A 25,854-nucleotide genomic window follows, 5' to 3' on the forward strand; every position below is an offset into this window, starting at 1 on the left:
CAAGTAGTATGTTGTGTACTTCAACTATTTTTTAAAGGCATATCGGACATTGTCCATAATATTCTGTTCAGCCTCTTGACAGCATTAATACTTTCACAAATATCTGGTCTCGGAATGAAAATGCTTTTTTTTTGTGAAAATTGGAATTGGATTTCGAGAAATAATACAAAAAAGTGCAGCAGAAAATTAAATTTGTCGGCAAGTTGTTGTTATTTCATCAAAAATATTTACTCAGCCAGCTAGACTTTATTCTTTATTCAGTTTTTGTTTAAACTTAGGCAATGGGTTGATAGTTTATTTCCAAATAGAGTAGTGCCTTACTTTAACTTTTTATTTTATTTATTTATTTAGTAAATCAACAAATAGTGCTGTCGATACATATACAAAAACTATGTTTCTATTACAATATAATATTATAAAATAAAATAAAGATATTAAAACGTCTACTAATGCCTCTGACCCGTTGGGGGAATTTTATTTGTCATCACAGCCATATGTGGTCAGAGACATTATAGACCTAACAGGCTAAAAAATAGTATTTACAGAAGGAAAATGAATTCTACTTAACAGCTAATTAAGCATAAAGAGAAAGAGTAAAAGGGAAATCTCCAACCCGCTGGGTGAAAATTTGAAAGCCAGTCCGGCAAGCTATACCCTGACTCACAGCAGTAAGTGGGCAGAGATTTCCCCGAAGATACCTATAACGGATAAATTTGATAGAACAGAGAGAGAGAGAGAGAGAGAGATCTTTCGAAAGCAACTTTAACAATGGCATTTGAAGCTTACTTTTGAAAGTCGTTAAAAAATAAATAATATATGGGAATTAGGAAATAATTTTGCTCGTATGCTTTGAGAAGCGAAAATCGTTCGACAGCAAATCGTTCGCACTCACCCATATCTGTTGGCGCTCAGATACTTAATGAACACGTCTCGTAGCGGGATGGTGGGAGTACGTTTTTAATAAGGACCCACATAACCGGAATAGACGGTCTATTACATACACACATACATACGTTGACCGACTGGCTACAAATAAATGCGAGTATGTGGCCATCTACTTGTATGTATGCAGTCTCATATCAAGCAGACAGACGACAGGCACGCAGACAAACAAAGCAAACGGACAAAATGTTGCCCTGTGCGTGTATACACACATACATATGCATGTGTGTGTGTGTGTGTGTGTGTGTGTGCGCGTCGCGTTCTTGTGACAAGTCGCTGATGGGCACTATTTGTTATTAAATTCGTGGCACTTGCCTGCTGATGTTGTTTTTGTCTCTCTAGCTGTTTCTGTGGCTTTTGCCGCTCTACTGTAGTTGTACATCTAATGACGCCGTAACTGTTAATATAGCTACCAGACGAGCAGTGAATATATATTCATGTATGTGAGTGTGTATCTTTGTGTGTGTGTGTGTATCTGTGTGGGTAATAAAACAATAAATTGGCAAGGCACAGCAACAGAAGCAGCATCAGAACCGCAAACGTTGTTGCCCAAAAGAAAATCACAAACAAACGTCAATAAAATCAGAACAACGAAGGCAAATACACACACATACACACACACACACACAAAGTATAGGTCGCTAGGGACGCAAGTGTCTTGGACATTGAACGGACAGCGTTCAGTTAAAAAATATATATACATATATATATAGGGTGCGCTGGGCAATCATTTAAAACTCGCCGCACACACTCACGCAAACATTTTGTTAAATTTACGGCGCATATTCGGCATTTACGTAAATGTGTTTTTCTTACTCAATTTCTCAATTCTGAACGGACCGAGATCTCATCTGTTTACCAAACCGATTAATAATGTCTCATTGGAAAGCACATATCTCAGCAGCATTAATGACCCGAGGGGCATTGTGCTTGTTCGATTTTAAATTACTATTTAAGTAGTATACGTATACAGCAAGCTTCACGTCTTTAGCATCGCTAATGGGCCCGATCAGGTTCTGTATTGCATGCATAAAGCGTTCATTTTTTCAATTTATTGTAGCTCTAAAGCCCCATAAAAATAATTTCATGACAACACCTGAATTGAAAATCGTTGAACGTTGAACAATTGCAGCTTTTGAGAAATGTTAAAGAATTAAAAATTTCAAATTAGAAAACCATCATCTTAGAACAATTATTGAATAGTAATTGTTCAGGAAATGTATTTGCATAAGCGCTTTATAACTTAAACTCAAGTGTAAAAAGGTGGTTACAAAAGGTGGGAGAAACTTTTTGACAACAACACATAAAGTATAAAAGGTCAGTCTTTAACTGTTGAAATTACGTTCTTATCCATAATTATGTATGTAAAACAGTTTACAGTCCTGACTAACTCACTTACTGGCTGACTGGTAATCAATGCACATCCCAAACGTTAAGAACTACGAAGCTGAAATTTATACTTAATTATCCTTTCATAGTGCAAGTAAGAAATAGGAAACGATTTTGGAATATTCGTACTCCAAAGGTTGGAAAATGGGCGGTTTTGAAAAAACTGAATTTTTCAACCGTTTGACTTCAAACATAGTTTTTATAATAAGTATATACTTGTAAAACAAACTATTTCCAAAGGGGATGCAATTTATTAGCTAACAAGAAAAATGTGCTCTTGCAATTTCCATGAAAAGTGTATTCAAGAAAAAAAGTTTTGCGACGTACTACTGAAAAATATGTTCATTCCATTTTTAAAAATTTCATTAACTGACAAGTTGAGGATGCCTTGAAATTGTGTTCCCCTTCATGTTTAGCACTGGTAGCACTTCAAAACCCATTTCATATTCAGCATCCCCTAATCCTCTCTGGAAAAACAGAAGCATAGGAAAGTGGCTTACGGTTTACGTTCAATTTCGTTTAAATGCAGTCGAAATCGAAGAACACTTACCATAGAAACAATAGCACAGCACTTTGTCTGACACTTAAAGGAGCATACATTTTGAACAGGGACTGAGAATAAAAGAAACTTTGTATTTTAATTTGGTAACCACTGAAAATTTCCAGCAGATTAAACATGGTTACCAGCCAACGAGCCAAAAGCTGCACCATGGCCGGCAGGTTAGTGTTGCTGGTCAAGTCCTTGCTCCTCTTCTGGCTGATTACTTCAATTCGTACTTGTCTGTTGTCGGGCATTTGTCTCTCCTGCACTCTCTATAGCACCTATTAGGCAAAGTGCATGAGCTAACTTTTGGCATTGAAGTACACTACCATTTTATGTGGCCAAGCCAATTCGTGAACTTGTTGACTGCTTTAGAACTTTGTTGCCAGCAATAACTTTACTGACTGCACGGCAATAAAACGATAGTAGCCATTGGCCAGAATCGCAATATTAGCGGACTAAGTCATTTATGCCACGCTTTCCTTTTGCGAGCTTGTATGCACGAAATAAATACTATTCTACCAAATTACTTGGGACCTTAAGTGAGCATTTTATTAATTACATACATTTGGGTCCCCCATAAACAAAGAAATTGCAATTTATTGAGTATTCTTGCCTCTTCGTTTCGTTTAATATGCCACATATAATGTTTAATTACACATATTTACAAGCATTCTTAATTAAGGTTTTATATTTTCTATACAACTTCTTTTTTAATACATTCATTTCGTAGAAAAGTTATTTGGCTTAAGAGAATTGTTTTTGTTCTAATAATTGTTTCTAATAAACTAAATTTTTAAAATGGTTGAGACATTGCAGCTGTGAAGAGTAATAACGGCTTGGCATTGGCAAAAGGAAATCATTTAAATCTCTCTCTCCATGCTAAAGACTTGGGAAGCCTTAATTACCTTTTACTAATAGTTGGATTGCTCTTCCCAAATAAGTTCGATTCGAAACTATTTAAATCTCTTACACATTTCTCAAATTTAAGACTTTCTTAACTTCTTTTTATTTATATCTGAATTGCTCTTCCCAAAAAAGTTCGATTCGAAACTATTTAAATACCTTATGGAATAGACATTTTCCAAGTTAAAGGCTTTGCGAAGTCTTAACTACTTTTATTCATAGCTGGCTTGCTTTCCCCAAATAAGTTCGATTCGAAACTATTTAAATCTCTTATGGAATACACAATTTTCAAATTAAAGTCTTTCTGAAGTCTTCACTACTTTTTATTCATAGCTGCATTGCTTTTCCTAAATAAGTTCGATTCAGTTTATTTTAGTTTGCATTTAAATGCATTTAAACTTAATCAATTACTACGTACATGTTTTTTAATCAACTGAATCACTCTATAATTTCTCAACACCCTTAGGTTAGATAAGTTAATGGCAGTAGCATCTTTTTTCAATTTGGAAGCTTCTTCTAAATTCGTTTAATTTCCAAATGCAAATATATATATATATATGTGCGTGTATGCTGGGAATACCAAGGAAAAATGCAAACTAATGCTGTGTTAGTCGAGTGACATGCACAACATACATACATACATATACACACATATTCATATGTATGTGTGTGTGTGAGAGTCTGTACTGCATGCATGTGAAGAAATTGCGCTTGTTTTTTTTTTTTATTTATTTGGTTGACTTGCCGCTTGTCGGCCGCAGCAAATTAAATTGCCTTTCCACATATATTTTCCTACTCACTGCCATATATATAGGCGGCATAAACAAGTACATAGGTATATATGTATGTACATATAAATATATACTACTTATGTGCTTTTAAAATTTTACAACTCTTGTGCACATTGCTGCTGGTTGTTTGCTTATTTCTACAACCGTCGATGTGTATGTATGTATGCATAGTATGTGTGTGTGTGCGTGTATGTGTGTACCTAACACTTTAGTCGCTTTACACTCAATGTATTGGCCAAAAAGGAGGAAAAAAAACTCGTTGCGGATGCCAATGCCCATGTCCTGAAGTCGATGCCTGGCACTCTTTTGGCCTTAAAGTCTGATCTGCTTTGCGCGTGTTCCACAAGCATTTCAGAAAATTGTTATAGAACACACATCAAAACATACACACAGACAGACAGACAGACACACACATACACATGCATGTGTTGTGAATTCTGAGTTGAGAAACTTGACTATGACATATGTTAACGACGCGTATTTGGTGGATCTGCTCAACATTGTTGTTCTTGCTATTGTGTTGCACGTGCCGCCAGTGTATATACACAGAGACACACACACACACAGAGGGACACACATACATCAGCTGTAGCGAATCGCACTATGAAGCGTCATGTTACGTGAAAAGCAGCAGTCATACAATAAGCACAAGATAAATAAAAGTTAAATCAAAAACAAAGACATTTCACTAAACGTACAAAGAAATGTAGAAAACAAATACAGGCGTCTGCTGCTGCTCGATTCTAGATTTAATGAAACAAATTAAACTTAAGCAACAGGTGCAACAGGCGTTTTGTACAATTTAAAAGTTCTTATATAGAAAGCGAAAAAAAAAACACAATTACAATTATAAACCAATTACGTATAATCATTTGACTACCCAAGATATATGCGCTAGGGGCTAATTGATATCTTTGTGTTCCAATCTATAAACAAGAGATAAAAATATGTATTAGAAAAAATGTATTAATAATTTTTTTTTTATTTAATTACAGCACTTCATAATTTAGACAAATTTTCTAAAATGTACAAAATATTTTCAGTTGATATTTGCATTTTTTATTAATGCTCTGCGCTTCTCCTTTAGAAAAGTCGTAAATCGACGCTGTTAATTCATATTTTGGAGCCTTATACAAACAATTATAAGTATTAATAAATAAATAAAATTAACCAAAATTTAAAAACGATGCTTTGGACTAAGTTTTCGATTTAACTTTGAAGTTGAAGTTACTTTGAATAGTAAGTGTTTTGTTTAAGTCTTAAGTTTCAGTTTTTAAGTTTAAAAAGACAATTGAAACAAATAATTGCATCATAAATGGAGTTTATATAACAAATAAAAGTAGCTGCTAACTAATTATGTAGAACCTAGTAATAATAATAATTTGTTTATGAGAACAAGCTATTTTTTAAGAAGATTGTTTTTCAATAACATACTTGTAGATATATTTTCTCGCATATACATATGCACGGGTATGCGACATAGACAACTGGGCAGCAGGAGAATGGCTGGCGGGGGAGGAGGATCAGCAGTAAGGAGTTTCAGTCCTTTCCCAGTCCTGCATTAGACTTACTTGTTTCTGATATTTCTTCTCTCTTATTAAATTAATTATGAATAAACAATATGGCATGAACATATCACATGTTTATTTTAATTATATTCCCAGAATCTGCGCAATTCAAACATCACTTGTTCCGCTTTCTTAACTCATTACACTTGTGTACTTTTATAAGGTTGTTGCATAATTTCATTTCATGTTGCATGCTTCGTCCCCTCTGCTTACTTTTCCTTCCTACCTAATAGGCGACGCAGAATGTCCCTTCGAGCGTGTTTAATATTAAAACCTGCGGTCGGCGCCTGCACCATCGTCTCAGCATGCAACGGCGTCCATTTGCATATTTTACCTCCAATGGTATAAAAAAGAACAATAACAACAACAACAACTATAACAGCTGTAACGGTAAATGTAAATGTTAACTGTAGCGTTGAACTATGCCATGCAGTACGAGTACGAGGACATCAAACTGAACTAAAACTCAAACTTAAAACTCAACTAAATGCATTTGAGCGCGCAGTCTTTGCGATGTAAATGGCAGCCCACAACGATAACAAACTAAAGCCATTGAGGGGATGCATGAACACACACACACACACACACACACACACAGACTCACACATACATATATTTTCAGCATTTTGCATGCAACATTGTGCGTGCCCCATGAGCGTCAGTTTGTTGAACTTTTCCCATTTAATTTATTGTAAAATGAATGAATATTTTCACCTGCCGCGCGGATTTCATATCCGTTTGCCGGACATCGAGACAAGGTCGTGAACACAAGCTTCTCTGCTGGCACTCGTGGGGTGGGTTGGTGGCTTTGGTGAACTACTTATGCGTCATCCCCCACTGTGTTCCTTCCTTCCCCCAGTGTTAGACGGTGCAGCTGAATTAGCTGGCATTAAAAAGGAATAGCGCATCAAATTGAATTGAAGTTACGTTTGCTTTTTTATCCCTCTTCTTCTTCTTCTTCTTCTTCTTCTTCGTTATTTTTATCAACTTGCGACGAGCTTTGAAACAATTGCAGCAGAAATTGCTGCTGAAATCGCAGCATTTAGTTGCCATTTGAAGATGTTTTTATGGCCCTAGTACTTATCGCAATGTATGTACAAAGTGCTTAGCTGGCAAGTGTGCAGTTAAGATGTTGATTGCCCCGAACATGTTCTTCCAATAGAATTAATGCGATAACAAATGCCATTTATGTTCAAAACTATAAAGAGTACAACACATCTATGCACTATTTAGATGGGCAGTCAGCTAAAATCTAAACAAACTACTTACTATATATATACATGCAGGCAAAAATGCTCGCATACATTTTGCAATTAGGCATTATTGATTTATTAATAATCTTTTTTTTTAAAGTAGAAATCTTATTTCGCTTCAATTAGAGCTGAAAAATCAATATACTTTTGCAATTAAATACCTTGATCAATAAATTAATTTAACATATTAACAGATAACTTCCTTTCAAATGGACCTATCGTAATGAGATACATAATATTGAACTAACTAACTGAAGGTGTTTGCCAAATTACAGAATTAATTCCAAGACTTACGGGAGGTCTGCAAAATCACTAATAGCGGGGGAAAAAGAACTCAAATTCGCACACTCTCGGACTTAGGAGGATCTGAGGAAGGATCTAAGATTGGTTATTCTAACTCTTATACTTTCCGAGATTCTTGTGTGTTACATACATTCACACTAAACTAGTATAACCTTTTACCCTTTGAGTACAAATGGTGAACTGATTAAATGGCTTCAAGCGGTGATTTAAAAAAATGCTAGTACCATTTAATATACTCGTTGAATAAGTCAATGTTCTCTAAATCATTACAGCGGATCTTCTTTAAATTGGTCCGGTTAATAACTCTTCTCTGTAAAGGTCGATATTACAAATAATCTCCTGAAGCTCACTTGTAATGCCTATATGTGAATGAAGCGGATGCTATATAAAAGATTATGATTTGGGAATGGATTTGCAGCTCAGCCTGCATTCATTTCAATTGGTTTCCCCCAAATTACAGGGCTTTTGCGGAAGTCCTTCTTTGCAGTTACGCTTTTCAAATTATACGTATTGTTGTGCATTTTAAAGCAGCAGCGATTGGTGGGGCGTCATAACAACTAACAGTAACTAATTCCGATCACGATGGTCCATTGGGGGCTGTTGTTGCCGACTTTCAGCAGCGCAGTCAATGAGCACTGAAAGTTTTACGATAAAAATGAAATTGCAATAAGTGTAGCGGCTAATGTAAGCGTTAAGGAACCCTCCAGCCCACCAACCCATCAGTCTACTAACCCACCAGCCCAAAACAATCCAAGCCAACCCAAATGTCTGGACCGTGAGGCTGTCTAGGCAACAGCTTGTGTTGCGTGCCAAGTTTAGCGCCTGGCCATGGGCCAATTTGTACAACTAGCGATGGGGTGGGACAAGGCGATTTGCCGGCTTATTACTTATCTGGGTGTAGGCCGCGACTTCGAGAAATGCATCGAATCCGAGCGACCGAGCGGTGTGGGAGGATACGGCTTGGTTTTGCCTATAAGTGGAAAAACTCCAGCTGAGCGCGTTACCAAAAACTTTCTTGACGTTTTTGGCATTGGCGCTTGGACGCCCCACTTAAGATATGAACATGGCCAATGGCCGGGGGGCGAGTTCGCTTAAGTTCTGGCTGTTAAGTTGCCGTTCTTGTTCATGCCATTCCTAGCTTGCTGTGTGTGTGTGTTTGTGTATGTTTTTTTTTTAATTCCCAAATCGAAAAAGTTTGCTTTAGCGATTACACTATCACTCTAAATGCTTTGAGCGTTGTCGGCCAAATTATTTTGAACGGGCACCACGCACGCCACAGAAAACTGGCGGGGTGCTGAAGCAGAGGATGAGGCTTAGGCCTAGGCTCGAGAGCGTGGCGTATGTGAACTACTAATTTGACATGTCTGGAAAATTTTTGTTGTGCCAGAGCCTAAGGCTAAATGCTTGGCTGCTCCCTACCTCTTTTCGCCCACTCTTCGCCGCTTTCTTCCTCACGCTCTTCCAACTTGTTTGGCACACGCTCAGAGCTCATTCCGTATGCGTGGCGGGGCATCGGGCGTGTGGGGCCGCCGCCGCAGTAAGCATGCAGCATTAAACGATTACAAATGATTAAGTCAGCAACTTGGCGTGAAATTTGCTCAAATTGTGTATAAGTGTCTGTTCGTCTGTCCATCTGCCTGCCTGCCTGTGTAGTACATGTGTTTGTAGCGTCTTTGAAATCTTGACGGAGGACATTAAGTGCAATTTGTGCTATCTGCACGAGTTTATCAGCGTCCTTCTCTCTCTCTCTCTCTCCATTTGCTCTCTGTGGAGAGAGAAGATTCCCCAAATGGGGCTCGAGTGTAATTTTCATTTTCTAGTCTACGTATATGGGGAATTAATTATTTGCTCTGATGCCTTCACTTGACATACTCGTATGAATTACGCGCCGGCTAAGGAAAGTTATTCATAGAGCGCCTACAAGTATGCAACGAGTGCTCGAAAGCTTCTCGATAAGCAGGCCTGCCACAGACGACTGCCCTTCAAGAATCGCATTTCATTACAGCGCTGACAACAAATGCCAAAGAAAATTGCCTGCCACATAGTGAGAAAAAGAAAGACAGAGAGAGAGAGAGAGAGAGAGAGAGAGAGAGAGAGAGGGAGAAGGAGAGAGCGAAAGTTGAAGACATTCGAAATGGAAAATTGCTTAAGCCATTCGAAGGCCATGCAGCCGATTGCTCCAATTTCCCCAATTTCTTTCCATTCCTGTCTCATTGAGCTTACGCTTGCGTTGGCTTTCATTTGCTTTTTACGAAAAGAACAATTAAGTTTCCACAGCGGTGGGGTCAGGCTACTTCTTCTTTTTCTCCTCCTTTTTGTTTTACCTTATTCGATTTACTTTTTTAAGCCCAGTCTTCGCCAGCTAATGCAAAAAAAGAAAGAAAAAAATGTGAAGGACCTTTAAGGAGGGCAATGAGCGCAAAAACTATTGAGAACGACAGGCTCAGAGAGACAGACAGACAGGCAGACAGACAGGCAGACATTCAATAAGAGTTTTAGGGTTTACGAGAATTTTCTTTGATTGAAAGATTTAATACGAGTTTATGGCAAAAGTACTCGAATCGGCTCAAAGGTAGACAGTAAAAGTGTCTAAGGAATGTTCAAAGAACAAATCAGACACAAGACATGGTAATGGGATTCCATGGAATGCACTTTTGTCCGCATACAAATGTCTGTCAAATTTCCATGAAATCGCAAAGAGCCCAATAATTCTTTTGCTAGTGTTTGGTATCCTTTTCCTCCCAGCAATGGCACCTGAGGGTGCTACCGCATAGGCAAAAAAACTGGCTGGCTCAGCTTACGTTTGTGGCAACAAACAGCGCACCAATATGCAGGGGTTTCTTCTACATTTATCTTTTAGGGAAGTGAGAAATTCTACACTTTAAAATTAAAGTGTTTGAAAGCATTCCATTATATACACGTATATCTTTGCACTGAGGCGGTGAACCTAATACGCAAACGAAGTCAGTTGCTTGTGATTTTTATCCTTCTTGATTTCTCAGCTAAGCGTCTTACTTGTACCTGGAAAATGTTTACATATACTCAGCACTGAAGGCGAGAAAAACGAATTAAATGCTGCAATATCAATAGCAGCCAGCGTGACGTCTTTTCTACAAACAACAAATATTTTTCGTCAAAAACTTTTCTTTTGTTTATTACATACTCGTATCTCCAAGAATTAAAATAAACATTTCGAGTGAATGTAAAGCTCAACTATTTTAATGAAAGGGTCAAAAACTTGCTCCATAAACTCCAAGTTTATATTGATTGCATGTATTTGACAGTCAAATTAAAGTTTGTAGTGGAAATTTGCCATTAATTTTGCACCACAGCCCCTGAATATTGTTGTCTGTCAAATGTCAAGTGTGCTTAAAGGTTGAAATTGGTTTGCACTTCAGTTGATCGTATTATCACAAATTCAAATGCCAGCCATGTGGTTACATTAATATGTAAATAAATAAATACATTGAATGTCAATGCCGAACGCTTTTCACAGTTTTTAATCAAATTTAAATTAAACAACAGATTTGTTGTTGCATTTGCATTTCGAAACCACAACACAATTTCCAACAGACTGTGTCAGCCAGGGCTTTATGTCATCATCAGCGACGCCATCATCGCCACCAAAGTGTTATCGGTTCTATGGGTTTTTGTCCGCCTGGCTGGCGGCTGCTATTAACGACCCACTAAAATCGCATAAATCGCATTAGGACCTCTTAATCATTTTATGCTAACGACAGGATATGCCTTTGAGACAGTTTTAACTGGGGTGGCAGATTGGAGGTTTGTTAAGGAGCTGTTGACAATGCGCCGTACTACCTTGATCATATTGCATAAGTTTTTGGACTTGTTTAAGGAAGTGGTGTTTAATGCAGAGCCACTTGGATTTTTATGGCTCCATATATTTCCAGCTGTCGTTTAATTTATTTAGAAACAGTGTTTTTCTAACAGCAGCTCGAATTCTTTGTTCTCTATTTCTATTTAGTGATGAACTCTGGCAGTATTGGGAACGATTTTAAGTAATAAGTAATTGTTGGAACTACTGCATTGGCACCATTTACAAATCTGTATCTTCGTGGCAGAACAGAATTCACAAGACAACCCATTCAGTACCTATTTTTGTAGGGAGTAAAAAGTCGTTGTACTTGTGGCTATAAAAACGTAATCACAATCTTTCTGAAACTGGACATATGCACATAAGCACCTGAAATATCTAAAATTATTTACATAAGAAACTGACATAAACAAATTACTATTTATTTATTTTCATTTGTTGCTTTTGTTAAATCAACTGATTACTCATTTATTACAACAAATATAAAGTTTATAATATGTATTTAAAATTTTACATTTGTGTTGATGTTAAAAAATGTAACGAACATTTAGAATCAACTCTTCCCATTAATAAAGCAGCAGAATCCCATAAAAAAATTAGGTTGGGAAAATGTCGTCATATTAGGCGGGAATATGTGGCGTATACGTAATTTTTAGAAACAGCTAAGCAGTAATACAAAGTGTTCATAAGAATTAATTAAGACTGAGAAGACAATTTATTTGTTTGAGCTCAAAATGAGCATTTAAATGGAATTGATGTCGTTAAATGGAAAACAGCTTGCCTATGACTGCTTTGTGACCAATTTCGGGGAACAGTGGGCAACTTCTTTGCATGTACTTTTGTGTGCCAAGAATTTCCTACTAAAATGATTTTCTTGTATACTTTCAGACTAAAAACCTCGACGATAAAAAATAATGAGAGCAGCTGTGTCCAAGGCAACTAAAGCAATAGCCAGTGTCAAAGCTAATCAAATAAACAGGCCAGTTGTCGGTGGCGTGCGTCGAGTCGCAAATTGAAGTGAGAAGTATAATTTGGCGAACTATCGAGACAATTGCCAGTGGAACAGAGGAGTACTGAGGCGGCGTTTTGGCGGTGATGCTGCAGCTGCAGCAGCCGGTTAGCAAATCAAGTGATATTTTTAGGGCAGTGGAGAGCCCGATATGGCCATGAACGGTGAGCACGGCCTGCTACTCGAACTACAGGAAATGTCAACAGCAGTCACAAAGACTGTTGCAGCCGCAGTCGTTGTGGCCTCCAGCATGGATAATAGCTCCGTCTACTCATACGATGTGGCCGCCACAAATTTGCTGTACCCGTGGGGTGCGACAAGTGGCACGGGCGGTGGCGGCGGTGGTGGTGGCGCAGGCGGTGCGGGGGAGGGCGGCGCAGCAATAACATTGACGGCAGCACAGCGCGTTGCCGACAGTATTGTCGATGTGACCGCCTTGGACCGACCAGCCGTTGCCCAGAGCAATGGGTCACAGTTCCTGCTCGACAGCTATCCTAGTGGCAACGATAGTCTGGACTATGCGTTGTATCAGCAACAAATGGCCGGACAATGCCGGCAGGGTGATGGCAATATGTCCTACTGGAACTTAACCTGCGACTCACCCCTGGACTACGCCCTGCCCCTGTACGGCTACTGTATGCCCTTCCTGCTGATCATCACCATCATCTCGAACTCGCTGATTGTGCTCGTGCTGAGCAAGAAGAGCATGGCAACGCCAACTAATTTTGTACTAATGGGTGAGTATTGGGAGGATTGAGGAAGGTCGCTTCATTGAATATACTTGTAATAATATGTAATAATTTGCGAATTTCTTTATTGTTTCATTGATTTACTTGTGTAATAGAAGCTTTATAATATGCCATTGGAAAATTTCTGGAAGGGAGAGCAGTTGCGGTTTAAAATTCTAAACTCATATCTATAATTGATCAAGAAATTTCAAATCAATTTAATATTTAATATTTAATGATATTGTAGTTGTTGTTTTTCATTACTTGATTTTTTTTTAATGCTCATACTGACTTTGGAGATTTTAATTTGTCAACTTTGTATGGGATATTTATATTTTCCGCATCCGCTTATCGATTATGCGGATGCCCTTGTCCTTCGTTTCCCAATCTTCTAGGCACACAATGGCCACAGCGTCCTAGACATGTTTGTAAGCTAGTGTAGATGTGTGCGTGGGTGTTTGTGTGTGTGTGTGTGTCAACAGCTTAAGAGCCCATTATGAGCGCACATAACGTAACAACTTGACATGTGGCGTGCAAACAGAACAGCCTCCTCGCAACGACGTAACCAGCCGCCCAGCCGCCCAGTCGCAAAGTCGCCCAGTCCCCGAGTCTTAACCCCAACCCCACCCCACTTGGCTCTGCCATACCTCCAGTCCGAGGCCATGAGCCGTTTGTGTGCACTTCAAGACTAAGCGCTGCAATCATTCTGAGCAAAGAGTCGACGGCTGTAGCCTTTGTTGCAGCATGCAAGAGTTGCGCTTCCTCGAAACGCCCGCAAAATGTTGCAAAGTCTCTGCAGGATACAGTTTGGCATTATGCGGAGCTTACTTTTATGATTATTACATATTTATTTTTATTCCATGCCATTGCATCGCCCGCGCCCCCCATTTAATGGGCCGCCTCGTTAAATCAAGCAGAAGTTTTGTGATTTGCTGAGCTTTGCAATTTGAAACACAGTGGAATCCAATTAGGGATAACAACTAACGACATGTAAAAAAAACTGAAATACGAGTAAATAAAGCCAAGTTGAATGCCAAGCTATGCGTAACAATTTAAAAAACCAGAAAAATGTACGCAGTCGTTGCGATTTCTACCACAGAAAACAGGGGCCTTTGTTGATAGAACAGTTTAAAATATCTGTACAAGGATAGGCTACTATGTATCGCAATATGGGAACAACATATAAATTCATTCAATATAAATTATAAATATAGATATAATATAATAGAATAAAAACAATAAACCTTCTGGGTCCACTTGAGCTAATGTTATACAAATATTAATAAATAATATTGGAAATTATACTAATTCCCGAAAGGTATTTAATAATCATAGAAATGGTGCTTAAGGAATATAATGCTGAAGGACAATATATGCTTTAGGAGGTCTACCTCCCGTCAATCTGTATGTATATAATATATCCGAAGATGCAGTTGTAATAGAATAAAATCAATAAACCTTCTGGGTCTACTTGAGCTAATGTTATACAAATATTAATAAATAAAAATATTGAAAATTAAACTATTTACCGAAAGGTAAGTCTTCAAATTTTATTTATTATAAAACAAATAGGTGATTAATTACAAGGAAAATGCAAGGAAATGCAACAAGCTTGCATTATTATTTGAGAGAGAATTTACCGTTAGCTAAGTAAGAGAGAGAGAGAGAGAGGCAGAGAGAGAGAGCGGGGGAATTAGACTGCTAACATGAAAGAGAGACCTGCAATAATACTCATTACATAGTACCGGTATGAAGTTGTATGTACTACCTAAAAAAAAAAAACAAGAAAAGAATGCTAAAGCCGAGCAAGGAACAAAAAAGGAAAAAATAAAATAAAAAAATTTTATTAATTAAAAAGCATATTGATTAAATTATTTAATTAAATTAAAGACATGTTCATGTACAGTTTCAACAGCATACATTTACATCAGAATCGTGTCTGTGCGTATTTATATGCGTGTATGTATGCAGCACAAAGTTGAACCCAAGCAGCAGCACCAACAACAGCAGCGGGCAGCGGTACAAGCAGAGCGTGGGCAGCGATTTTATTTTATTTAACTTTCTTTAGAATTGACATATCATGATGACACTTGGTATGCAGACACATAATCACTAACGGGATGTAGCTACCTAATTTTAACTACGGGAGATATGGAAAAATCACGAATTGCGGGGGAGTGGGGGGTGGGGGGGTGTATCAGAATAAAAAAATTAACTTGACCTGTCTAGGGCTTATGGGAATCTGGATACCGAGTTTGGTTATTCTAGCTATTGTACCTTCTGAGATCCTTGCGCTCATACAGACGGACGGACAGACGAACGGACAGACGGACGGACGGACATGGCTATATCGACTCGGCTTGTCACCCTGATCAAGAATATATATACTTTGTGGGGTCTGCCACGCCTCCTTCTGTGTGTTACATACATTCGCACAAAACTAGTATAGCCTTTCACCCTTTGGGTACAGGCTATAATTAATGAATTAATTAAAATAAAACCAGTGTCTTACTAAGTTCTCCCATAAACGATCTCTACTGTGACTTTCATTGCCATTGCCACTGCACTGCTTGACTGGCGGAATGGCAAATGAAAGGCGACTAATTTTTAATCGCGTTCGTTGACAGGGGTCCTAGTCTGAGGGAGGAGGGTAAAGCATGAGAATTTTAATTGAGTTTCCCACGCAGCAACCAACGGCAACAACAACAACAGCATCAACAGTACGGGTAATACAGACTGGCAGGGCTCCGAATTAAAAGAGTATCGCTGTTAGAAATCTGTTGCCGTTCTCTGTTGACACTGAGTAAACAAAATTGTTCCCAAAGCGGTACCAATAATCGTATAGTATAATAGAATATAATTAGCTTTGCAATTAATAGTATAGTATAGTATAGTATGTACAAGAGAAATCTTTTAAATGCACCCAAGCTTTCCACACGAACATGACCTTGAAATGATGAAATGCAGAGTAAAACGATTAAGTGGATTAGCAAATGGTCAAAGGAAAAAACGGAAATAATGTCTAAATTGAATTTTCGCGCAGTTAATGGAAGTGCGGCCCTTACTGTTCCTTACTGTTCCTAACTGTTGTTGTTGTTTTAGCTGGTACCAGAGATTTAATTGGCATTTATCAACGACTGCGATGCTTTAGCAACGGCACTAATTTGTCAAGCTACGGTTTTTAATGGCTCGCGTGTCAGTTGAATGTTTGCACTCAAATGTTAAGCACTCGTCACAGAGGGGGGGATGCAGGGGGCGATGGCGATGGCGCTGGCGATTATAGCTGGCATTGCTCGCATTGTTTACCGAACTTGATGTTGGCTCTTCTTCTTCTTTTTCAGGCATGGCAATATGCGATATGCTGACGGTCATATTTCCAGCCCCTGGACTTTGGTATATGTACACATTTGGTAATCATTACAAGCCCCTCCATCCGGTCTCCATGTGTCTGGCCTACAGCATTTTCAATGAGGTGAGTAAGCAAGCCAACGAAAAAGCAAAAACAACAAACCCTAAAACCACAGTATCACAACAGTATCAGATGATTTAGATCACGGTATTGAATTTGTCCAGAACAACCTTTGGCTGTTGCAATCGAAACTGTTTTTGTTGACAGTGTAACCGAAATCGCATATACTTTTAGAATAATAGAGAACTTTTGCTTAAGCGCTTAAGTCGGGATTGAAACATAAACATATCAAATAAAAATATTACAAATTTTGTTCAAGAGAATGGAAGTCGAAAGGATTCTTAATTTCTACATATTTGAAATGTGTTAAAAATCATAGACAAGTATTTTAAAAGAGTATACTCATTTGTGTGCGGTAAGCAGAGCTTAATGGATAACTATCAAGGATTTCCTTACATATCCCTGTTTTTTCTCTTTTTTTCAAAAAAAAGTGCACAATATTTCTGAAAATTAATTAGAATGAGAGATAGGCAGCTTTAAAGTAAGAAACCAATTAATAAATCTTTATTTTAATGCAAAAGCTCGACTTAAAATTGTAAAAAGTTCCATGGCACAACATTTCTTTAATGTCTACAAATATTTCTTTATGATAGTTAGACAGAATCTTCATTAAAATTTTAATGGAATTCTTAAAGTTTAACATCGATCTAATCTCTTAAAAATGTTAAGCTTTCGATAATTTGTGTTATAACTGGCATGATTATATATTTTTAGTCATAAGAATCACTATTAATATGTGAGGCATATTAACAGTAACAATAACTACAAATGCCTTTAAATATTAACTTGATTTGGAACGCAATCTAGAATACCTTTGTGCATGATTTTGACAAATGATCGAAACAGAAGCTATGAAAGTAATTCTCAAAGGACTCATGTCAAATCCTATTCAAATACTATGCTTTTCCTTGGCTCTGTATGAATATATATGTTAATCCAGTTAATTGCAATATTACTCAAGCACGCAATGTGCTAGGAATTGCTCATTCATGTCACACAACCCACCACTAGAATATGCCCCGAGGGACTCTCATATATTTTAGTTGTGAGTTGTGAGTTGGAGTTTAGAGTTTATGTGTTGTTTCGACGCCTTGTGCTTTCTCAAATTTCGTCTGTACAGTACAAAGCGTTGCGCCTTCGGGTTAGCCCAGTTAGGCAAGGTCCCCAACTCTGGTGAATTCATTGACCTAAATAAAATGCCTCGTTGCGTTATTATCGCCCCGAGTCTGAGACTCGACTGTGCACTACTCCGTTACTAACCCGTCATTATCAATCGGCTTTTGTTTTGCCCTCGCATTACGTGTATGCTCTCTCTGCTTATGCTTTTGATTATGCTTGTCGATAAGGGTTTCGACAGAGCTGCTCTCGCCCTGCACCTTGCACCCTCCCCTTGGAGAAAAACAGCCGACGCGTCGACCTTATCGTTATCGTACTATTTGCTGCTACGTTACTTTTGCATTTTGTCACTTCTGTCAGCATTATAGAAGTCGGTAGTGCCACTTACCTCTTGCCACCTGCCGCAGAGCACCCCCCATCCGCCATCCATCCACCATCCACCATTCACCATCTACCATCTACCATCTATCCTCCCACCCACTCAATCATTCAGTCATTTAGTCATCCATTCGTGCCTTTTACACCATCATCATCTTGCGAGGCGCCGTGCATTCGCTTTGATTAATCAACATTTTCAATTTATTGTGCTACGCATAAAGCAAAACTGTTTACTCACTTCAATGGAGTAGTGTCGAGCTGATAAAATGGCATTGTTCTAGCAGCGCTACTGGCTTCGCAGCTCCGAAGCATTGGAGTTTTGATTCGGGGATGGAACGCCGACGACCATTGCCTTTCGGGTACGTGCTGTGCCAGGCCTCTCATGGGATTCGTCTGGGAATGGAGCTGGGGCGCTGCTTGGAGCGTTTATCTGTGCGACTGTGCGTGTTACTGCCATAAAATTCAGCTCACATTCCCAGGCACAAACACACACGCACAGGGCACTGTGTAATGACTACCAAGCGGCCTTGTAGTTGGAGTTAAAAATGCTCCTGCTTCCTATTCTCCCTTTTACTTTACTTGAAGTTTATGTTTCATGTTTATGTTCCTCAAACAGCAACCTCTAGTATAGTAAGTACGAGTATAGTATGCAGTAGGAGCGGACATGTGCGGGCGCATTGTTTGCTGCTAAAGCAAAAATTTAAGATTCTGTTTACCAGAATGGAAGGCGATTGCAAGGACTTTCTGTGTTGATAAGTTTTGATAAGTTTTCGTGTACTTTATGGCAGTTCCTAATTAAACTAGCAGCAAGGAGGCGGGAAGATGAGGAGAAGTATTTGAAATAGTAGTGGTAGTCGATGTAATAGTATTAGTATTACAAGTATAAGCGAAAGTATTGTTAGTAGTATTTGTACGATTTGTTGTAGTATAACAATAGAAGTAAGATAATATACATAGACATTATAATATTGGTAGCAGTTATAATATGAGCTTAATTAATTTGTAGTAGAAGTTTTAAATTTCGTTCGCCTTGAAGGTAGTGGTACCGCGATCGAAGACCAATAACCAATGATAGAAAATACATACTTTATACTTCAATGCCTAAATATCATGACGAATATGTGTGTAAATTATTTGCCTTTTTTTTTAAAGTCAAATTAGTGCTTGAATCGGCCATTAAGCTTAAAGAACACAACATTTATTTACGTTAGTAATAGTTTTTATAGTTATGTCATCCAGAGATAATTGTCAATAGTTGCTTAATAAACGGTATAATATACCTATATAGCACTATAATTATGCGTATAAATTTAAGATATGGGAAATCCTACCAATTTGTTTCCTTACCATAGCTAGTTAGTAATAAAAACAACCGCCCTTTTTCCCCATCCCCATTTCCTGTGTGGCCTGTAGTGCTTGCCACAAGCATTGTTTACGACTCATTTATTGACAGCCACTTGCGTTTTCTGTGTTTTTTTTCCTACTTACAGATAATGCCGGCCATGTGGCACACCATCTCTATATGGCTGACGTTGGCCTTAGCAGTTCAAAGGTAAATATGCGATTGCAATTAGACTACACTGTACACACTACAAGCTGAAGAGTCTCAGCGCCGGCCAAGGCAAAGAAAAAACAAGAATAAACAAAAAGCAGTCTCTATTGAAACATTGCCTGGCTGCCTGGCTGCCTGATGGCACGGAGACTGACTGGCTTGTTGACTTGTCAATGACTCAATAAATCAGCGGCACAGTGTCATCGTCGTCGTCGTCGTCGTTGTCGTTAGTTGAGAGGCAGTCCTCATTCCTTAGTCGTTCGTCAGTTGATGGCATCGCCATCACTGTCAGACGTCGGCCGGTGTGTGACAAAATAAAATGTCAATGCTATATTGTAGCTATAGCCTTGAGCATACAAATTATGCTGACAAACCGGAGATTGTGTCTATGCATTCCGATGTGTGTAGTGTGTATGTATGTGTGTGTGTGTGTGTGTGTGTGTGTGTGTGCACACAAACAAAGTGCTTGGCGCAGTTAACAGTACGTATGAGTAATGTGAGTGCTCGTACACCTGCCGTTGCCATTAGGACTGATGTCTCTACTGCCACGCCTCCTGCACATAAGTCACATAAGCCAGCCTATACTACTATATAGTTGCAACCCCAATTCAGTGCAAATAAATCAATAAATTGGAGCCAACTGTGGAATTGGCAGTAGAGGCCATCAAAATCCAAATTAAATCGCAGGCTCGAGTGTTTAATGAAGTGCCCATTATCAGGAAATACGTAACAAATAGGTATCTGTACAGTTGCCACGAATTGCTTCATTTTTTGCGTCTTTCATTTGGCAACATCGCTATAACTTACACAGTCCGACAGAATTGAAGCATGATCCAGAAATTATAATCAATTATTATAAACAATTATTATAATCAATTATTATAATCAATTATTATAATCAATTATTTTCAAAGCTCTTATTATTATTATAATTTTATTATTAATCTTTCCATTCAAACTCCAATATTAACAAGTTTTGTGGCATCATTTTAAATTGTTGCTTTCAGATTGTTTGCTAAAAAGTGCAAAACTCTCTTTTTTTTGTTGTTCCAAGTTACGAAGCATCTTAAATTTCTTTCATATCTAGCTGGCGAATTCTGTAGAAGCAAGCATTAGTTGCGAATTAGTTACTCCAAATAGCTAGTTTTCTACGATGAGCTTAACCTACTTCATTTTTATTTCCTATTATGCCCAACAACATACTACTCGTAATATCCACTATGCCAGCCAAACACCTGCTGTCTAGTGTATATAATTTATGTGAAAAACAATAAACTAACCTGGGAATGGGCTACATAAGCTGTACATGTGATATATTGCAGATGTGGGCAGGTATGTTGGTATGTGTATTAAATATTTATATATATTTATGTATATAATATATAGCTACATATTTTGAAGTGGCTCAAATGTCGTCGGACGGGCGACCACTTGAGGGCCAACAACACACGGTCCCAGGGTATTGTTCTACTCGTATTAGCATCTACATGTGGGTGCCTATGTGTGTGTGTGTGCTGCCTATACACACACACACACACAAAAATATATGTACGCGGATAATAAATTTTACAGCTTTGAAAATAAATTTTAAAAAGCGCCCCGAAAAAGGAGGCAGTTGAAAAAATAGTCATAAATATTTGTGCCATTATGCGCCTGGGCTCGTACAGAAATAAAACCTTCAAGTGGCCACTCTGAATGCTGATGTGTGTGTGTGTGTGTGTGTGTGTGTGTATACGTGTGTGTGTAGCTTAAATAGCTAAATAATAATATGTAGGTATGTATGCGAGGGGAGACGCTGTCGTACCTTTTCTAAAACGCGTTGAAAATTGCCAAAGGACAAATAGCGCGATAAAACAGTCAACGTTTATTGTTATTATTGCTGCTGCTGCTGTTGTTGTTGTTGTTGCTGTAGCTCTTGTTGTCAACTCATTGTATTTGAAGTGTTTTTATGGGCATTGTTTGATGTGGTTGTTGTTATTGTTGCTGCTGTTGTTGTTGCTAGACTGGGGGTCCATCCCACTGACTGTTTTTGCTGCATCACTGCCTGCGGCCAGAGCGCCACTTGAGCTCCATTCAAGCGCGTATATTACTTGTATGTGGTAGCAAACGTGTGTGGGTGTATGCGTGTGAGTCTCTGTGTGTGCGTGTGTGTGGATTTATGTGGGTGTAATATTTATTTTACTGTTGCATGTCTGCATTGTTACAAACTATGAAACAAAACTTACAACACGTGCCACAAATTATTTCGCAGAATTCAGTCTTTTCCGCAGTTTCACATTCAGGCTCTCCAGCTTATTGCCACACGAAATGAATTCATTCTGGATATCCGTAATTTAAGCATAATTAAGTTGTTATATAATATATTTTTGTGCAAACACAAGTACCACAAATTAATCCCAAAAATGCATCACAAATGCTGCGTGCTTGCATATAAGTGCTGATTCAGCATTCTTTGAATTGTCAAGCTTGTTTGCTATTTGCGATATACTTGTATGTATACTACTTGTATATACATAGTATGTATATACAAATCATCATGTGACTGACATTAAAGGGGATGTTGAAAAAATAATAGACAATTGTGTTCCTTTCAATGCATATTTTAGTGAACAGGTTCGCGTTATTATACTCTGTACATGAAATGTACAGAAGTATATTAGGTTTGCGGGAGCTGAAAAATGTAACAGGCAGAAGGAGGCGTGGCAGACCCCACAAAGTATTTATATTCTTGATCAGCGTGACAAGGCGAGTCGATCTAGCCCTGTCTGTCTGTCTGTCCGTCCGTATGAACACCTGGATCTCAGAGACTATAAGAGATAGAGACACAAAATTTTGCACAAAGATGCCTTATGTGTGTATTCTCTACGAGTTTGTTTTATTTTTTTGATTTCCCGAAAATGTATATTTTGGAATTTCCCTCCCTCCCCCCTCTACCCCGCAAATCGCGATTTTCTCTAACTCCCGTAATTCTTGGAATTTCGAACTAAAATTTGGGAAATACCCCCAGTTGGTTATTATGTGTCCGTATGCCAAGTCATACTGATAGACCGATTTAACAAGAAGTTATAGCCATAAATATATTTGCTGCTCAAGCGCTGCTCAATCGCTGCCCGCGGCTGTTGTTGATGTTGGTGCTTTGGTTGACTGCACACATGTTTACACAGACACGAATAGATGCACATAGGCATACATACACTCACACAGACGCAAAAATTTTTTTTTTTTTAATTTTCTTAATTTTTTTTATTTTCTATAATTATTGTAAGCATATAGTATGTGCAGAGTATTTCAAAGTCGGACTTTAGCTCTTTTACTTGTTTTCTTATCGCATTTGAATGGCGTCTGACAAATGTGCGACCCAAAGAAGAAAAAGATTTTATTTCTTCTATTTATTTGACTTATGCTTCCTCTACATATTATATCTAGCTTTTATATCAAACTATGATGAAAATACCCATTTATGCGGCTTTTTGCCAAGGAAATATTATTTATAAATATTATTTTCAAATGTAAATTCAAAGTAATTGATTGGTTATATGATTTTAAAAACATTTCAATGAATTCTGCTACATTTAGTTACACTTCTAATTTGTTCTCTACCTCGCTCTCTCTCTCTCTCTCTCTTTTTCTTTGCTGTTTCGTTTTGTGCAAAAATCAATAGCCCATTAAATTAATTCCGATTTGCTTTGGAAGGGCTACCCTAAATTTTTGGCGTTTTTCTTTTAGGGAAATAATGGCACTTAACAGATTGTTTTCAGATTGATTTCAGTCATCAACTGGTTCCTTTGATGGCCGTGAATATATAATTAAAATGCTTGGCGCATTTTATACCGAGCACTGCGAAAACACTTTAGGATGAACTTAGAAAATGGCCAACATATTTACATATTTTTAAATATGAATTCAATTATGGGCCTGAACGCCTTTGCTTAGTTTGTTTATTTAAGCTATTCACTTTAATTAAATCTCCGCTTGACAAAGGTTCAATAAGAGATTGATTGGAAGTCGTTTTGAAGTGTACACGCAGCCGGATCGAAATTGTGCGCATAAATTAGGCCAGACACGGTCTGGCAAAATGGGTCTGGGTGGGGCCACCGATGGGTGTTGGATGACTAGTGTTTAATCATATTAGGCGAGCCATGCGGCTCCCCAGCTTGATCTGCTTAAGGACTGGACTGTGCGACCGCAGCGACGGCAAAAAAGAACGTGATGCCAATATCGTGACTTAACGGAAAGGACACAAAGAGTTTCCTGTGAAGTGTCGCTGTACCGGCTCCAGCACTTTCGCCCTCGCCCGCACAATTGCCTCGTCTGGTAACTGTTGCTGTCATACACATTCGCCAGCTGACTTCCAAGTATTGGGACTTGCGCTTTTATCGTTTAATTGCATAGTTAGCTCTGGACCATTGAAGTCACCAAATCAAACCAAATTGGAATGGTTGTCGTGGTAGTGGTGGGCGGGGCGGGGCGGGGCGGGTTTGCTTGGCGACCAGCAATTGATTTGGCTTGTTGTCGTCGTTGCTGTTGCTGTTTCCGTTGTTGCTCTTTACAAATCAATGAAAAGCTTAATTAGAAAATTATGAAACACAAAGTTAATTAGCTTTTGAGATTTGCTTCATTCGCGTGCACCAATGGGCGTGGCACAAAACAGGCTTATACGTCTGGCGTCTCGGCCACGTGCACGAGGAGGCTGCCTGAGACATGGAGACAATACAATTCTGCCTAGATGTTCAGTAATTTGGTGGAATTTACATTCGAGAATAGAACACGCATCAAGCTAGAGACAGAAATAGAAAAGTTATAATAGGTCTGAGCTGAAATATTTGGAAAACATGCAAAACTTTTGCAGAGAGAAGGGCTTAGGATTGAACGAATTTCAACAAATTTCAATATCAATTAAATTCTCTTTTTAAGAATTTAAGCTGCAAGTAACTGCCCTACCATTCCCGTTATTTTTGAACTCTTTGGGATCTCCTAATTAAAGGAAAGACTCTAGGGCCAACTTTCTCAATTGAAATGGTTATACATATATACAAGTATATCTAAGTTTACTTATGGAATGAAAAATAGGCTTTCAATATAGATAAAATCCTGATATTCTTCTCTCTTTTCGCCTTATCCATTGCCCACGCAGATACATCTACGTATGCCACGCACCCATGGCCAGGACCTGGTGCACCATGCCGCGAGTAAAGCGCTGCACCATCTACATAGCGCTGCTGGCTTTTCTGCATCAGTTGCCGCGCTTCTTTGACCGCACCTACATGCCGTTGCAGATCGAATGGAATGGGAACGAGACTGAGGTGTGCCACATGGAGACATCGCTGTGGGTGCACGAGTATGTCGGCGTGGATCTGTACTTCACCAGCTACTATATGTTTCGCGTGCTCTTCGTACACTTGGCGCCGTGCATCATTCTGGTGACGTTGAACATATTGCTTTTTGTGGCCATGCGGCAAGCGCAGGAGCGTCGCAAGTTGCTCTTCCGTGAGAATCGGAAGAAGGAGTGCAAGAAGCTGCGCGAGTCCAACTGCACCACCTTGATGCTGATTGTGGTGGTGACGGTGTTCCTTATTGCCGAGATACCCATTGCTGTGGTTACAGCCATGCACATTGTCAGCTCGCTAATCATTGAGTTTTTGGATTATGGCATCGCGAATATATTCATAATGATGACCAACTTCTTTCTGGTGGTCAGCTATCCGATTAACTTTGGCATCTATTGCGGCATGTCGCGACAATTCCGTGAGACTTTCAAGGAGATATTTTTGGGGCGCATCATTGCTAAGAAGGACAGCTCGTCCAAGTACTCGATTGTGAATGGCCCACGCACCTGCACGAACACCAACGAGACTGTGCTCTAGTAATTGGTGATGTTGGTGCCGCGACGAGGCAGCAGTGACCACCATCGGAGCACCACCGTGCGCACCACTGCTGCCACCTCCTTTACAGTAGCTCATGAGTCGGAGAGCCCTTTGTCGCAGCATCAGCACCAACACCACCACCAACAACAACAACAACATCAACTATCGCACCTCCATCTTCATCAACAGCGTCGAGTGAGCACAATGGAT

At 38.8% G+C, this 25,854-nt stretch overlaps 1 protein-coding gene across 1 annotated transcript; it reads left to right on the forward strand.

Annotated features, from left to right (window-relative positions):
* The first annotated feature begins 12,694 nt into the window (after positions 1-12,694).
* On the forward strand, positions 12,695-25,644 carry LOC115629823 (sex peptide receptor). The gene is made up of 4 exons (XM_030526394.1): positions 12,695-13,274; positions 16,607-16,737; positions 19,719-19,780; positions 24,915-25,644. Exons 1-4 carry the CDS (start codon positions 12,695-12,697, stop codon positions 25,642-25,644), a joined length of 1,503 nt encoding a protein of 500 aa, XP_030382254.1.
* Positions 25,645-25,854: the final 210 nt, after the last annotated feature.

Source organism: Scaptodrosophila lebanonensis, unplaced genomic scaffold (assembly GCF_003285725.1).
Source record: "Scaptodrosophila lebanonensis strain 11010-0011.00,11010-0021.00 unplaced genomic scaffold, SlebRS2 tig00000165-arrow-arrow-pilon, whole genome shotgun sequence".
NCBI classification, from domain to species: Eukaryota; Metazoa; Arthropoda; class Insecta; order Diptera; family Drosophilidae; genus Scaptodrosophila; species Scaptodrosophila lebanonensis.